Here is a 16,844-nt window from a genome sequence, read left to right as displayed (position 1 = left end):
GGAAGCCATTCTGGTGGTCTTCTGCCATAAACAAACTTTACAACAGAAGAAAGAAACTGTTGCAAAAAAGAGTAAAATCCCACGATTGGAGGAATTTCCTGGTCAGCCTCAGTAAGAAGCTGAGATCCCTCATAAAATCTTCCAAAGCTAGTCATGAAAACAAAATCACCACTGATTCTAATGACAACCACAAAGCATTCTATAGCTATGTCAAGAATCTCAATGGCAACACTCAGATCTGCTCTGAGTTACAGCACAATGACACTAAATATACAGAACCAACTGATATTGCCAACATCCTGGCAGATAGATTCAGTGCTAACTTTACCCCCCCCCCTCACCCCCTAAAGGGCCCATCTTTATACCAGAAGAATGCAAAGTTCCTGTAATCACTGTTGCACAGGTAAAATCCTCACTCTCCAAAGCCAAAAACACAGCATCCATAGGACCTGACAACACCCCAGGCTGCGTTCTACTCGAACTACAGAACGAACTGGCACCCCACCTAAGCACCATGTTCAATCATAGCCTCACCTCAGGCTTTGTGTCCATTGAATGGCGCATCGCGATGGTTATCCCACTCCACAAGGGGGGGGGGGGTCACAAGAGACCCTGGGAACTACCGCCCCATTAGCCTGAAGAGCCTGGTCTGCAAGGCTGTGGAACGTATCATCATGGAACTCATAAACAAAGACACTGGAGATCTCCAAACTCTGGACCCCACACAGTCTGGGTTTGTAAAAGGCAGATCATGTCTCCTAAACCTGATAGACTTCTTTGAAGCAGCCATCAAAGCCATAGAGGAGGGTAAGGTGGTTTGCGCAGCCTATCTAGATCTTGCCAAGGCATTCTACACCATCCCCCACTCTGGAATTATAGATAAACTCACTAAACTAGGTGTAAATCCCTATGTCACAAGATGGGTTGCGCCAACTGGCTTACTGACAGAACCCACACTGTGAAAGTAGCAGACTCCAAATCAGACTTGAGACCAGTGACAAGTGGAGTACCACAGGGTTCAGTCCTGGGTCCTCTCCTGTTTGGTATCTACTTCTCTGAAGTACAGGATAACACAGAAGGTCTTTGGCCAACGAAATTTGCAGTTGACTACAAACTAGGAGCCATAATCAAAACTCCTAATGATGTGGACATCCTACAAAAGGGCCTCACTGAGATAGATGCCTGGTGTCAAAGTCATGGTCTCAAGCTCAATGCCAAAAGTGCATTGTCATTCCCTTTGGTAAAAACTCTGTGCCCATGAACTACCACATAGGCGGTAGTCTACTTAACACTGAAAGTGTGATAAGAGACCTTGGGACACAGGTGGACAGTAGTCTCTCCTTTGATAATCACATCACCACAGTGGTCAGGAAATCCTTCTACGTGGCACACCTCATCACAAAAGATTTCTCATCCAGAAAAAAAGAGGTAATTGTTCCCCTCTACTCATCACTCATTAGACCCATTATAGAGTACAACACCCCTTTTGGTATGTACCTCACAAGACATCTACAACAACTGGAAAGGCTGCAAAAATACCTCACAAAGAGGATTACTGGCCTCAAACAGATGCCTCATGCAGACCGACTCAAAAAAAACTCCAGCTTTACTCCGTCGCTATCGCCTACTCAGAGGCGATCTCTGCCTAACATACAAAGCTAGGTCAAACCCAGAGCTGTTGGACATGCTCCACTTAAAGAAATCCCAATCCCTCAGAGCTACACACTCTAGGGACCTAAACCTTGTAAACACAATAAACAGAACATGCTGGAGGGATAGATTCCTGTTCCAGAGACTTCCCATACTCTGGAATAGACTACTTATCTATGACAAACAGAGCTCCTCATTAGCACGCTTCAAGAAAAATCTTGATGATTGGATGGGTAATTTGAAATTCACCCCGGGGATCACTTCTGTGGTTCTGCTTGACAGGGGCACAGGAAAATAATTTTCTTGGGTGGCAAAAGCCAGGGTACCTTTTTGGCTAGGCTTGTATAGGCCCCAGGGCCAATAGCCTAGTACCTACCTATGAACCTATTAACTCCTGGAGCGTTTGTCCATTTTGATGTGGTAGTACGCATCCCAGAGGTCTATCGAGCACATCCACACACCCTCCCCGAAGAAAGGGGAGGATGGACTGAATTGTGGCCATGCGGAACTTGGTCTGAACCACTGATTTGTTTAGCTGGCTGAGATCCAAAATGGGCCTCCAGTCCCCAGTTTTTTTTGGCACTAAAAAGAATCCCGAGTAAAAACCAGATCCACACTGGTCTGGGGGGACCTGATGCATGACTCGTTTTTGACAGCTTTCTTATTTAGGAAGCTGCCTCCTCCCTTTGACTGGGTGGAACATCAAGAAGTGATTTCGGAGGTCTTGGGTAAGATATTAGTGGGATGTGATAGCCTCTAGAAATTATTCTCTGCACCCATTGATCATTTGCAATAGAGAGCCAGGCAGCTAGGTGCAGAGAAACGAACCCCGACTGCTTACAGAGGAAAAGCAACTGGGCAGTGCTTCAGGAGCGCGGATACGGTCTTCCCAAAAAAAAATCTCTGATTTTGGGGACCCACTCTGCCCCAAAACGTGAGTCCTTCCATTATTGGAACCCCCCTGCCTCTGGGGGAGTCCTCACCATGTGCCTCATGGAAAGGACCTTGAGACTTTTTATGCCACATCTTTCCACTCCTCTGGTTCCTGGAGAAGGAACGTTGAGGTTTGGAAAAACGTAGACCCACGGCAGACAAGGTCTTCCCCATCTTGTTCGCACCTGGCTAATGTGTCCTAGACCTTAGAACCGAACAGAGGTGATGGTTGGATAGGGGCGTTTAAAAAGGAAGACTTGAAGGAGTCCGCGAGGTCACATATTCGCATCCAGGCGTGGCGTCTCACAACTACGCCTGAACCTGCAGCTCTAGCAGCCCCTTTGGTTGCGTGGGATAGCAACCTTATGGACGAGTTGGAAATTGACTCTAGGGTGGCAAGTTGGGAAGCAACTTTATCATGTGCCACATCCGAAACTTGACCCGCGAGGGTTCCAGAGAGCTCGGTGATGAGATCTCTCTGGAGACTCGTAAAAATGTGCCAAAAAAAGTTCAGAGACCTGACAGCAAAGGTTGCTGAAGCAAAAGCTCGCTTCCCTAACCTGTCCACCGTCTGGGACTCTCTGTTGGGTGGGTGGACAGTAGGACTTTCCTCCGCAAGGTCCTTTTTCATGGCCGCCGCCACCACCCTAGCGTCTACTGGCAAACCTCTAGACCAATGGGGTTGATCCTCTAGAGGGGAGAGAATCTCATCTGATCTCTTGGGGATGGCTTCAACGGTGTTGGGATTCTTCCATGCCCACTGCGCAATGAGCTTAACTAACTCATCGGCGGGGGGGGGGGGTCAACCAAGAAGTAGAGGGCCGAGAGTGGAAGGTCTGTAGGAATATGGATTCCTCCAAGGAAGGGTTGGAGGGCTTCCATTCACCCCTCTGCATCAAGACTTCCAGGATGTCTCCAAATGAGACATTGTTAGGGGGTGACCGTGGGGACCCTCTTCCACATCATCGTAGTCTGCATCATCCATGAGGGATTCCTCTGGGGAGTCCATGTGTTTCTTCTTACACTCTCGTTTCCGAGGGGGTTCTTTGGTGGGAGCATCCGAAGAAGACTAAAAGGGAAATACCCCGTACAGGGGTTTCCTGGGTCTTGGAGGGTGGCCTTTGATAGCTGCAGCTCAGGGGGAACGGGTGGTAGTTCCGACATAGGAGGATTGCTCGAAGCAAGCACCCTCTCCATCACCCAGAAAGCAGGATCGCCTGAAGAGGAATGGGAGCCCGGAACCGAAGAAGACAATTTCGGAACCAGAGTCACACCCTGCTCCACGCGGTCCACTCCTAGGGATGAAGCCTCAAGCAAAACCGAGGAGTGAGTCACCCTCGGACCCGAAGACAGAGCCGGTGACACAACCGGAATCGTGGCCGGAACCGAGGGTTCCAGTCCCCAAGCATGAGATTGAGGAAGGGTGGGTTCTGATGGAACCGACACCCAAAGGGGCCTCAGACATGGTCGCTGTCGGCACCGAGGCAAGGGGTCTTCTCGTAGATGTCGGAAATATGAGCCTCGGAACTGAGGGGTCCAAGGGAGGAGAATACGTACGGGTCGCCGGGGCAATGGACCCAAAACCCAGAGTGGGGTGAGCTCTAGGAAAATTTGTAATTCACCTAGCAGTCAGCAGCTGATCAAAGAGACGCACCACGTCCAATTCAGATAGGATCCTGGTGGACCTTACCGATGCCCCTGAGGGGGAATCTTGCTAGTCCAAAAAGGGGCTGAAGGCTTGTCCGGCAAATGGATCCGCAGACTGGGAGTACTGGGTTCGTGGTGGATTGAAAAATGGCACCGAGGATTCCAGTTTAGAAACCGGTAGCAGGAGAATAATTGGAGCCGAGAACGGGCTCGGAGCCGAAGTCACAGCTGGGGTGGAAGTCAATAGCGGCTCCAAAGATGCTGTCGGAACAGACGTTGGATCGGAGATGGGGGAACGTCGGTGCCAAGGTAGAGGGAGGCAAACTGACTGGAACTGAAGGTGCAGTGGGAGCCGTAGTCGTTGGTGCCAGGACCGGTGCCGACGAAGTGATCATGGCAACTTCTGTATGAACCACTGGAGCCAAACTCAGAGCCAAGGTGGCCGGAACCGTGGAGGCGATTTGATGCTCGGTAGAAGTCTTATGGGCCTTGTGCTTATGCGTCTTGCCCCCATCACCGGCTGGTGAAGAGGGGTCAGAACGAGGACGTTTGTTGTCCACTGAAGGAGGGGGAATGAGACTTCAGACACAGAAATAGCCTCCGAAAAAGGAGAAGGAAGCAGGCCCTTGAGGATTAACTTGTTCCGTCTTTCATTCAGCGTTTGCTGACTGAAGCTGGCACAAATGTCACAAGAAGGTTTCGCCGATTAGTGCGAGACCCCCAAACGATACACACATTTCTCTTGAAGATCACTACTCGGGAGTTTACCACTGCAAGAAGAGCAGTGTTTAAACCCCGTAGTCCCTTTCTTTTCAGACACAATAGCAACACACACACAACGTTAACTAGAAAGAGAAATTAGAGAGAGAGGGGAATATCAACAATGGTATTGGAAATACCACAAGGGTAAAAAGGGCAAATACCAACAATGGTATGATAGAAGAGATACCTGTGGGTAGAGCTGAGTATGAAAATAGAGAAAAATAATAATTTGACAGAAAAGAACTCACAAATACTTATAAAATTTTGAAAAATATAACACTTAGCTGGAGAGCTTGGTGAAATGCTACTATATGGCTGCACGGCAAACTAGATCTGAGGTAACTGAGTGAAGGGCATTGTGGGTAGCAGCTTAGCTCGAGAGTTTTTGGTGCACGCAAACTTGATATAAGTTTATTTATATTTGTTGACTGGGAGTGTCCGACTGGACATAGGTCCATTTTCAGCGGGGGCCCAGGGAGAAAAGCTCCACAGTTAAAATAAACAGACAGTAGTTACACTGGATTACATAGCGATTAACAATTTACATAGCAATTACTTGCAACATATTTACAGATGAAGAACATAGTACATCAGTAGACAACTAGAATCTTTATCTCTGAAGTACATAACAGACATTAACAAATGATACAAGAAGAAGTTCCTGCTGTATAACAAGTACTGGCTTATGAGCATCTGAACTTGCTATAATCAAAGTAGTTAGTGGAGTGGAAAGAAAGGCAGTGGTTGGATGGGGAGGGTGATATTAGAGTGGGAGTTACAAGGGCATAGCCAGCATGTTTTTAGGTGTGCTTTTAGTAAAGTTTTGAAGTGGGTGCATGACGGTACGGAGCTAATTGTGGGTGGGAGGGAGTTCCATAACTTGGCTATGGTGCAAGAGAATAGTGCTTCACCAGCAGAGTTATTGGCTTTAGTGATCTGTAAATGATTTTTGTTGCTGGATCTTAGTGGTCTGGTGGTGCGATAGGGTTGGAGTAGATTCTGGAAAGATGGGACATTTAGTGGATGACTTACTAGTTTGTGGGCGAGTGAGAGTTGATACCATTGAAGGAGGTGAGGGAGTTCAAGCCAGCCCAGTTCAGCAAGTGAGAGACAGTGGTGACTACGGTAGGATGCCCCTGTGGCGAATTTGGCAATTTTGTTGTAGCAGGTCTCTAGCTTGTTTAGATTGCATTGCCTTAGGTTGGTATATATTGGACAGGCATAAAGTAGGGTGGAGATAAGGTGGGGATTTGCTATTGAAATCTTTGCTGCTTTGGTAAGAAGTTGCTTATTTCTGTATAGTGCTCCTAATTTTTTGTGGACTTTTTTATGGTCAAGGATATGTGAATGTCAAATTTTAGTTTATTGTCTATTTCCACTCCTAGCAATTTGGTGTGTTCAGTTGGGTATATAGTGGTGTTGTCTTTTGCTGCGATGTTAAAGTGAGAGTTGCTTTGAGTAGGTTTGGTGGGTTGGAAGATGAGTAGTTTAGTTTTGTTTGGGTTGAGTATTAACTGGGCATCGGATAACCAAGTTTCAACAGAGGAAAAGGCTTCCTGTGTGACTTTTTGCAGTTTGGGTAGGGACTGGGCTGAGCAGATGATGGTTGAGTCATCTGCTTATTGTATGAGTGTGCCATGTTTGGTGGCAGAGGCCAGATTATTGGTTTAAACACAGAAGAGTAGGGGTCCAAGGATGGATCCTTGGGGAACCCCTATGGAGACGGGGAGATGTGTCATTCTGCCATACAACGGATTGTTGGAGGTCAGACAGGTAACTGAAACCAGTTGGTGACTGATTGTGAGAAGGATAGGTTATTGAGGACAGAGATAAGTTGTTTGTGTGGGACCATGTCAAAAGCTTTAGATAGGTCTAGGAAAGTAGCAGAGGAGAGATAGCCATTGTTTTTATGCTGAAGGATAGTGTTAGTAAAAGAGAGTAAGGCAGTGGTGGTGCTATGGTTTGGTCAGAAACCATGCTGAGTATTGGAAAGGAGATTGTTAGTAAGGAGGTAGTCTGAGATCTGAGAGTGTATGCATCTCTCTAGTATTTTGGAGAGAATACCTATGGGGCGGTAATTGGTTAGTTCTGTGGAGGGTCCGCCTTTGTGGAGGGGAATTATATGTGATACTTTCCACAGTGTGGGAACGTAACTTTCTGACAGAGATCGGTTAATCAAGATGGATACTGGGTAGGCCAGAGCATCAGCTGCGATTTGTAGGTATTCACTTGGGAGGTTGTCTGCTGCTAATCTGGTGGGCTTAAGTTTAGTTAAGAGTTTTTTTATGTTGGAGGTAGGTACAGGATAAAAAGAGAAGGCAGTGGGGAGATTACTAGTTGAAGGTGTGGTTGGCTGACTCGGTTCCGAGGGCTGAGAACCGAACCCATCTGTGGATGAATAGGAAGAAGATTAACAACTTTAGATCAGTATCTTTTCCACTTTCCTGAATAGGATTTCCTAGTACTAGACCTCCTGTCCTCAAGGATGACATCCAGCACCTGTTTGCTGAGGGTTGCTGGTGATGTATTCAGGGAATAAGCCATGCTGCCAGGTTCAGGGTTTGCAGCTGAGGATGGAAAATCTGTCCCTCCTGCTGGGACAGCAGAGAGGGGGTCTGATGTAGGTGCCAGGGTGGCACTGCTGTCAGGCTGCATAGGAGTGGGTACCAGTGCTGGCAGGGCTAGTCTAGTGCAATAAAGACTGCCCTTGGCCTGTCCTTTTTGATCCTGAGTAGTACTTTTGAGAGGAGGGGCAGAGGGGAAAGGCATAGATTGAAAGGTTTTCTCATGTGAAGGATGGGGCATCCACTTTCCATGCTTGGCTGTGGGGAGTTCTGGTGCAGAATTTGCTCAAGTGATGGTTTGGGGGGAAGCAAAAAGGTCCACTTCTGGTGTCCCCCACCTGTGGATTAGAAGTTAGAATGAGTTGGGTTCCAATTCCCACTCGTGTGGGTCCATAAGATTTCTGCTTAAGTCGTCTGCCAGCAAATTTTGTTTGCCTGGCAGGAATTGAGCTTGCAGGTGCACTTGATTGCTCAAGGCTGTGTTCCACAGAGCCATGGCTAACCTGCAGAGTGGGTAGGAATGAGTTCCTCCTGCTTGTTTATGTACCACATAACTGTGGTGTTGTCTGTCTTTATCAAGAGTTGTCCTGGAAGGATAAGGTATTTGAAGGCTGTCAGTGCATTGTATACATCTAACATTTCTTTTTGATTGATATGCAGGTGAATCTGTCCTGGGCTCCATTTTCCCTGAATGCATTTGCTTGCCATTTGATCCCCCCATGCATAGTCTGATGCATCTGTTGTCAGGGTTTGGGCGGCGGAGGGTTGAGTGAAAAGGAGTCCCTTGTTGTGTTCGCAAGCCTCTGCCCACCAAAGGAACTCTGTCCTTAGGCAAGGAATGATAGGAATCACTGTTTCCAGGTCCTGAGAATGTTGACACCAGAGACTCTAAGTACCATTGAAGTTTCCTCATATGCAGTCTTGCATATGGAATTAAGAGAATGCATGAGGCCATGAACCCTAGGGCTTGCAGTATTTTTCTTGCAGATAGCTGGGTTTGGGTGGCCAGTAGTTTGAAGTAATTTGTCAAATAAACCTGCTTTTCTGGAGTGAGGAATGCCATCTGGGAAGTTGTGTTCAAGCTTGCTCCCAGGAATACAATCTTTTGGCTGGGTACCAGCTGTGATTTCTTTTCGTTGATGGTGTACCCCAGAGAATTTATGAGTCTCTTTACAAACAGGTGCTGAAATAGCAATTCCTGACTGTCCACCTGAATCAGGCAATCATCCAAGTATGGGTAGATTTGAATATTTCTCTGTCTGCAGTATGCAATGGCTGGAGCCAGGCAATTTGTGAATACCCTGGGCGCAGTAGATAAGCCAAAGGGAAGTGCAGAGAACTGATAGTGCATACAGCCTGCCCTGAAACGTAGATATTTTCTGCAAGATTCCCTTATGGGGATGTGCAGATAAGCTTCTTTTAAGTCTAAGGTTACCAGCCAGGAGTCCTTGGCTAGCATAGGAAGCAGCTGCTGGAGTGTAAGCATTTTGAATTTTAGTACCACCAGGAAGGTGTTGAGAATTGACAGATCCAGGATAGGATGCAAGGAGTTCTCTTTTCTGGGCACCAGGAACAGTATGCAGTAGAAACCCTGCCCCTTTGCTCTGAGGGAACAGGTTAATAGCCCTGATACCGAGAAGGGAAAGTACTTTCTTTTGGGCCTCTGCCAACTGGTTTGGAGGAAGGTCTGGCAATCAGCTTGGGGTTGACAGTGAGTGGAAGTAGAATCTGTATCCCTGGGATACAATGTTTAAGACCCATTTTCCTGGGTAATATACTCCCAGTTCTTTGCATGCAGGGCGAGTTTTCCTCCTAGGGGTGCAAGTACTTGGGCCTGGCTGGGAAGGATGAAGGACAAGTTATTGTGAACATTTTCCATAACGAGGTGGCTTACAACTCCCTTATTTTGAGTTGGGAGCACTCCATTGTTTAGATCTGTGCATACCCTGAGACTGTAGTCTTTGTGGTCTGTTGCCCCTAGGTTTGGACTGAGAAGGTCTGGGAAAGACTGGAAAGAACCAGTTCTTTGAAGGCCAATGCCTACTGAATCTAGGTGGCTGTACCTGTAAAAAAAATCTTTAACAGTCTGCATAGATTTAACTTCTTCCTCGATCTTTTTAAGAACAACTTCTGCTTTTGTGCCAAACAAACATTCATAGGTTCATAGATTTTACTAACAACCCATAGTTTCATAGATTAGTACCAAGCTAACTGCCATTGCGAGCCATTTTAAGCCTAGCCAATTATCCCTTGTGAGACTCAAACCCTGCACTTTGTGTTTGTAAGGCAAACACCTTAACCATTAGGCCACCCTCCCAACCAACCATTCTTGGTTTAATGGAGCATCTAGTAATTTTGCTTTGACATGGCCTGGCAAGATTTGTTCCTTCACCCAAGCATGCCTTCTCAGAACAGACCCAGTGACAACAGCCCTGCAAGATGCTTCTAAGGCATCAAAACCACACTGCAAAGTATGCTTACCAACTTGGTTTGCAGAATGCATTAACTCTTGTAAATCTTTATTTTCTGCACAATCAGGAATTAACAACATTTTTTGTTTAATTAGTTCCATAATATGCTGCTGGTACTTCAACATGTGAAACTGACAATTTAAAGCCGTGATGGCAAGAGTTGCAGAGGTATATACCTTATTACCCCATCTGTCCAAAGCCATAGAATCCCTGTCCGAAGGGGTAGGATTTTTGGCTGTAGTAGCCTTAATACCTTTAGGTCCCTGGGAAATGGTCTCTGAATCCACAGTGGGATTTCTAAAGAGAAATTTGAGAGAGTCAGGTACTCTCTAGTACCTATCAGGCTTTCTAGGAGCTGGTGGTAAAGTATCGGGATAAGACTGGATTCCATGAAGCCATCATCTACAATATCCAGGACAGGTGGTATGGCTACAGACCTGTGCTGAGGCAAATCTAAGAATTCCCGAGTCTCTTTTTGGACTGTGGGTAGTCCTGGCATTTCCAGCAGAAATGCTCTCTTAGGGTATGCAAGGTTTCACTGAAAGAAAAGTCCTCTGGGGGGAGGCAGAGGGAATAGACTCCTCTGCATCCGAATCCTCATAGGTAGATAAGGGTATGTCCTGGTAATCAGAGGGGGCCAGAGTCATCAGACTCATGGTCTATGGAATCAGAAGGAAATTCACCTCTTTGTCTTTTAGATGGGGAAGGCTGGCTTCTCCTAATTAAAGTAATGAGGTCTTCAGCCATTCTAAGCATTTGTTTCTGTGGCATGGGAGCTTGAGAATGCGCTTTGGTCGTCAGTTTCCTAGGCGTAGTGTGAACCCTGGGCCTGAGAAATTCAATAGTTTTAGTAAGAAACGAAGTAGTCAGTTTAATACGAACATCGTTAGGTCTAATCCACCCTCAGAAGCTGGTGCCTGCACAGCGGCTCCGGACCCATCCAAGGTAGAGACATCTGCAGGTTCCATAGTTGGAAAATCATCTCGCGGCATACCGGACTCCGAATGGGTCTCAGTAGACGTCTGCAAATCTGAAGAAGCAGGTATCAGGGGCTGGGAAGCATCTCACTGAGTACTGGCGGACTGGCGACTTGCTTAATGTAAGCATCGTCGGCAGTTTTGGACCTATGCGGTCTGTCTCTGTATTTATCCTTATGTTTTTTTACTGAAGATTGGTAGTTGGATGGCTTATTGAAGCCATTTCGGAAAACAGAGAATAAGAGTGAAATAATTTAGCGACAAAGATAGCCCGATGACTAATAGTTCGAGCGTTGAACAAGGCACAAAACCGACAGCGAGGAACGTCGTGGTCTGGGACTAAACAGGTGACGCAGCAAGAATGAAAATCTCTGTGAAGTATTTGTTTTCCACAGGCAAGACAATTGTTAACTTTTTCTGACATCAGTTAGAGCAAGAAAAAAGGATCCCCAATGGGGTACTTAGCTTTAGAAGACTTCAGACTTGAAACTCGAAAAACGAAAATTTCAGGTAATGGCTGACCGGCACTTGCAAACTGTTTCGGGCTCTCGCGCGGCAAGAAAAGCTAAAGCTGATGTAATGGTGTTGGCTGCATGTTTTATACTCTTGACGACCCAACGTCACGGAAGAGGTGACAGCATCTGATGCAGAAATCCCAAAACTCTGGTATTCGGGCCGACTGAGGGCTACCTGCAGGCAGATAACCCAAGTGTGATGACTGCAACAGTGAAACATGAAGAACATCACCTATCTGGTGTTCTTATTCCCAAATTTCATTACAACATAGTGCATTTATGGCCAGAACTATCAGCCAGCTAAATGAAATCTCTTGAATCATCTCTGTCCATGTAGAGTGCCCAAAAATATTCTTAACATTTCAATCCATCTCATTTTGCTCCTCTCATTCCTTCTCCAATTCATCCAAGCAGAAGAGTCACAAAGATTCACAGCTGCCATATATTCAGTCTGTGGATCCGGAAATGATTGCAGGGTTGGGTCTCTTCACTTAAGCTTGACCTCAACATTTGCTAAAAACAAGATACACCCTACCATACAAACGGTGTTATCTGGGGAAAAAAAAAAACTTTTTTTTTTTTTTACCCAACACATCTTACACTCTCTCGTAATGTTCACAAAGTGCAACACCTGCTGAAAACTGACAGCTGAAAAATCATGATTTTCGTGCACCACTCAACTCCCTACAGTAAAATTCCTTTCTGGTTGCCATAACTAGCACAGTACTTATCCTTTTCATATGCACACACAATTGTACTAGAATCACACCAGGTTTTTCACATGCCTTCTCAGATACAAACTTTGGCAAGCAAGGTCACCTTTACAATCCCCAATAATGGTTTAGTAAACCCTGGCCATAGCACCATCTTGTTTTTCACAGAATCCATTAAAGCTGAATTTTTTTCTCCTTCCAATGAGCCAGTTAGCCTCATGTCCTTCCTTCAAGCCTTACCTTCCACCGTGATAAATATTTACTACACATACACATTTGCAAATACACCAAGTACTTCAATACCATTGCTGTTGACTTTATAATATAATGTTAAGTAAATATATATAATTAATAACTTGCTCAGTTGTAACAAAACTTATATTTGTACTTTTCTAAAGCTTGACAGACTACATAACTCTTGATACCAGTCAATTTAACATTTATTTAGAAAAAATTACTTTGATGCTGATTGTAATATTTTTAAAACTCTGATCTCACTATAAAAGCATACCTGCACACAAATTCAGGAACTGCTCCAAAAAAGTTCCAGAAGGAAAGAAGAAGTAGAGAACTCTCTTCTATCAAATGAATAAAATCACATCTTACCTGCCTGCTCGACCTTTCCTCTGCTTGGCATTTGCTCGGCTAACCCATTCTGCTGTCATTGTGCTGATATTATTTTGAGTATCGAAATGAGTCTCTTTTATCTTTCCACCATCAATAACATGTACCACATCATCAATAGTGATGCTTAAACACAGAAGTAAATGATAAAAAGCGTTTCAGACTACAGCCTGTATACAAGTGCAGATTAAATGCAATCATGGTCAATAAATAATTTTACTGCAAAAGCTACTAATTTACTTATCAAGTATAAACTGAGCACCTCACTTTGCCCTGAAAAAACCTGGAATAAACAGATCATTGTTGTGATGTACTACTGACATTTTAAGTCAATCTGAAGTGATCCATGGACAGTATTTGCAGGCTACAACACAGGTAAAAAAGGAAAGACTAAACTTATGTACTTACCATAATACTAGATCCATGTTGTTTTCTTCAGTCTGTCTTATTGTATGGGCTATCAGATCTGACCAGATCAAAAGTGAGCACCTTTTTTTCAGGTTCTCAGATCCAGAGCTCAGGCTCCTCCCCTTAACCATAATTTCCTTTTGGCAATACCTCAGATTGAAGTTGTCCACCTGTACCCTAAATATAACCCTAAAATCAAATAGGAAAAGAGAAAAAAAAAACGAGCGATTATGGCCTAGTACAAAACTGTATAAGCTAGACAAGGCTCCAGGCAGGACCAATGTAGTCAGTCAACAGCAACAAAGATGACAGTTTAGTTAAGGGGGATGGAGGGGAAAGAAAGTTGAGCCAGATAGAAGATAACACAGACCAGGCATTATGGAAAGTACACAACTGTCATATCAGATGGTGTCTTTTTCATTAGACACAATGCATGGGACAGATTCCCCAGCTACAAGAACTCCAGGGCAGTCTCAGGGAAGGATATTCCAAAGGATGGTGGATCCAAAGGACACACAGGATCTAGAATGTATTTCCTCTTGTAATATCAGACAAAACATGCAGCCACAGCAAAAATACATCTAAAGGTACTATGGTAAAGGAGGATGCAGAAGCTGCAACAGCTCTAGTTGAATGGGTCTTGCGTTTTCACGGAAAGGAAAGTCCCTTCTCTTTGCATACGAAAGTAATACAATCAGAAAGCCAACAGGACAATTTCAAAGAAGCAATAGCATTCTGATATTCTCACACATGAACGTTAGATAAAGCTTCCAGTTGTACTATGATGATAGAAAACTAGAAACTCCCTGAAATAATCCTGCCAAAAAATCCAGAGTATAGAATACAGTAGCTTAGAAGGGACCTTGCCCCTTAGAGGAAGTCTAGATAGTAAACCTCTTCCATTTACTTCTATAGACCGTTCTGGTGACCTAGTTTTAGGAAGATAAGATATGCAGTACTGAAGAAGAAAGCCTGGTATCCGTGGCCATCATTAGAATTGGAGAAACCAAGTGGTTAATCATTTGGTCTTGATGCCCTGGTAAGGCTGACCAAATGGGTGAGAGAGGAGATCGGAAGAGGGTCCAGCACCCAAGCAGGGTGCATCAGAGAAGGCAAAGAAATGTGAACCAGACAATGCCAAAAGGGGGCGACGAGAATCATGGATGCCTTGCACTGAAGTGCTTTCTGAAGAAACTTAGTTACGAAGGGAAAGGATGGAAATACATATAGAAGAACCAGGGGCCAAGTGCAAGTCAACGTCGTCCCTTGGTGGTTGACTCTCCTCAGGGATCAGCTCAAGGCAGCTGCTGCACTTAGTGTTTTGAGGGGTTGCAAAAAGATCGCAAGGCTGGTCCCATTGACTAAAAATTATGGTCATCACTGACTTGGTGCAGGACCACTAGAGGCAGGAGGACAGATTTGCTCAGTCTGTCCACTAAAACATGAACTCTCCCTGGATGTGTATTGCCACTAGAAAGCACTGTGAAACTACCTCCCACTGCAAACTTCATGGCTTCTCAGCACAGCAGATAAAAGAGGGCCCTCCCCCCCTTGCTTGTTGATGTACCAGACCACAGCCATATTGCCCATTTGCATGGAAATCACATCCTTGAAGAGGGAATCCTGAATGGCCAGCAAAGTTAGGAGGACTGTTCTAATCTCCAAGATGATGCAAAGTCTGGCCTCTAAAACTGAACATGTGCCTTGGACCATCTTCCTTTTTAAATATTCCCCCCACCCCAGAAGGAAGATGTACTTGGTCACAGTAGCATCAGTGGATGGGAAGATGAATGGGCAACTGAAAATCACTAGTGGGGAATTCAACAACTAGCGGATATGACAACTCCATATCTGAGCTAGACAGAACAGGAAACTGCATGGGTTAATGCAGCACAGACAACTGGGCAAAGTCCACTATAGCAATCTTGCATATAATCTGGCTTGTGGAACTAATGTGATCGAGCAAACATCAGCCTCAGCAACCAAAGGATAAGTCTTCCAGGAGCACAGAGAGAAAGGATCTTGGAAACTTGCCAATGTACGGAGAGCATTCTTGAATCTGGAAGTTAATTTGAGGAAAAAAAGTCTAGGAGGTACCCTATGAATTCTATCTGAACCTGCATCAGATGGCTTTACTTCAGATTGACAGTAACTCCCAGCTGCTGACAAAGTTGGAGTAAGAGGTCCATGCTCTGAAAAAGTAGATGCCAGGTGGATGCAGGGAGGAGCCAGTTGTCTAACGAAGGTAACACCTTGCAGCCTTAGATGCGCTGTGACCACTGCTATGTACTTGAACACCCTAGGGGCTATGGTGAGAACAAAGGGCAGTGCACTGACCTGAAAGTGACTGGCCTCCAGATGAAAGAGAAGGAACCTTCTTGACTGCCTCGCTATTGTTGTAGGATAGTAGGCATCATGAAGATCTACCAAAAGCACATCCCGTTATCTTTCTTCAAGAGAGGCAGAATGGACTCAACCATGACCATCCAGAATTTCATCTGTTTTACAAACTGATTGAAATGACTGAGGTCCTTGGACTTGTACAGAAGCAAAAAGAATCCTGAATAAATTCTGTATCCTTGCTGGTCTGATGGGACCTCCTGGATGACTCACTTTTCTGGCACCTTTGAAATCTCTGCTGCTGCCACCTTCCGATGACTGGGTAGAGCATCAGGAAGCCCCTTTCCGTTTGCTTCCCATCCGCCAAAAGGAACAGCACAGTCATCTACTATGCCCAAGAGTCTTGGGATAGTTAACAAGGCTTCAGGGTGCAGGGATAAGAATGCCCCTGACAGCTACACTCTGGAGACAGACAAGCAACAATTCAGGAGTACGAAGAGTTTCTTTATAAAAGGACCCTGAAAAGTACAGCTGTGTACACTTACCATAAATGTAGATGTTCAGCTGTATTCACTGTTACAGTCATTACATTTGGGTTATCTGCTTGCAGGTAGCCCTCAGTTAGCCTGATTAAAAAAGTCTTGGGTCCTGCGTCAGTTGCTGTTCCTTATTCCATGACGTCAGGGGTATAAAACATGCAGCTGACGCCATTACATCAGTTTTTTTTGCCCCAGATGTCAGCTGCCCCCCTAATGAGAAGCAATTAAAAACAAAAGTACAAAGATATACCTCCAACAAAAAAGCAAATACACCAAAAAGGCTTTTAAGCATAGTAAAGGAAACTAGAGGTATAGCCAAAAGAAGTTAGGGGGCTGGAGGGAGGGTAACCAGGACTGTAACAGTGAATACACTCGAACATCTACATTTATGGTAAGTGCACACAACTGCACTATGTCATTACATTTGGGTAGATTCCCAAAGCTATGGTTGAGAGGAGGAATTTAGATAGCATTAGGGCCAGCTATAAGGCCCTGCAAGACTGCAGTGGCAAAGCCAGCTCCGGATTTAGAGAAAATTGGCAAATGATAATGCTTGGTGAAAGTATGTACTGAACTCCAGGTAGAAGCTTCTAGGATGTCCCTGGTAGGGACACCTCTGAGATAGGCTGTAGAGGTAGATGCAGCCCTGGAGGAGTGAGGTCTGATCCCCAGGGGATAGGTTTTTCCAAATTTTTAAAGGA

General features: G+C 45.2%; 1 protein-coding gene across 1 annotated transcript in view; it reads right to left on the bottom strand.

The window, feature by feature from the left end:
* Positions 1-16,844, bottom strand: part of DHX36 (DEAH-box helicase 36) — a gene marked incomplete in the record, with an annotated part of 1,900,459 nt that overhangs the window by 910,726 nt on the left and 972,889 nt on the right. Inside the window, 1 exon segment of the mRNA XM_044070516.1 lies at positions 12,839-12,982. Coding sequence (XP_043926451.1) covers positions 12,839-12,982 — 144 coding nt within the window.

The sequence above is a fragment of the Protopterus annectens genome, chromosome 4.part1 (genome assembly GCF_019279795.1).
Source record: "Protopterus annectens isolate FY-2018-M chromosome 4.part1, PAN1.0, whole genome shotgun sequence".
NCBI classification, from domain to species: domain Eukaryota; kingdom Metazoa; phylum Chordata; order Ceratodontiformes; family Protopteridae; genus Protopterus; species Protopterus annectens.
Note: the sequence above shows the minus strand (reverse complement) of the source record. Positions and strands in the feature narration are given on the sequence as shown.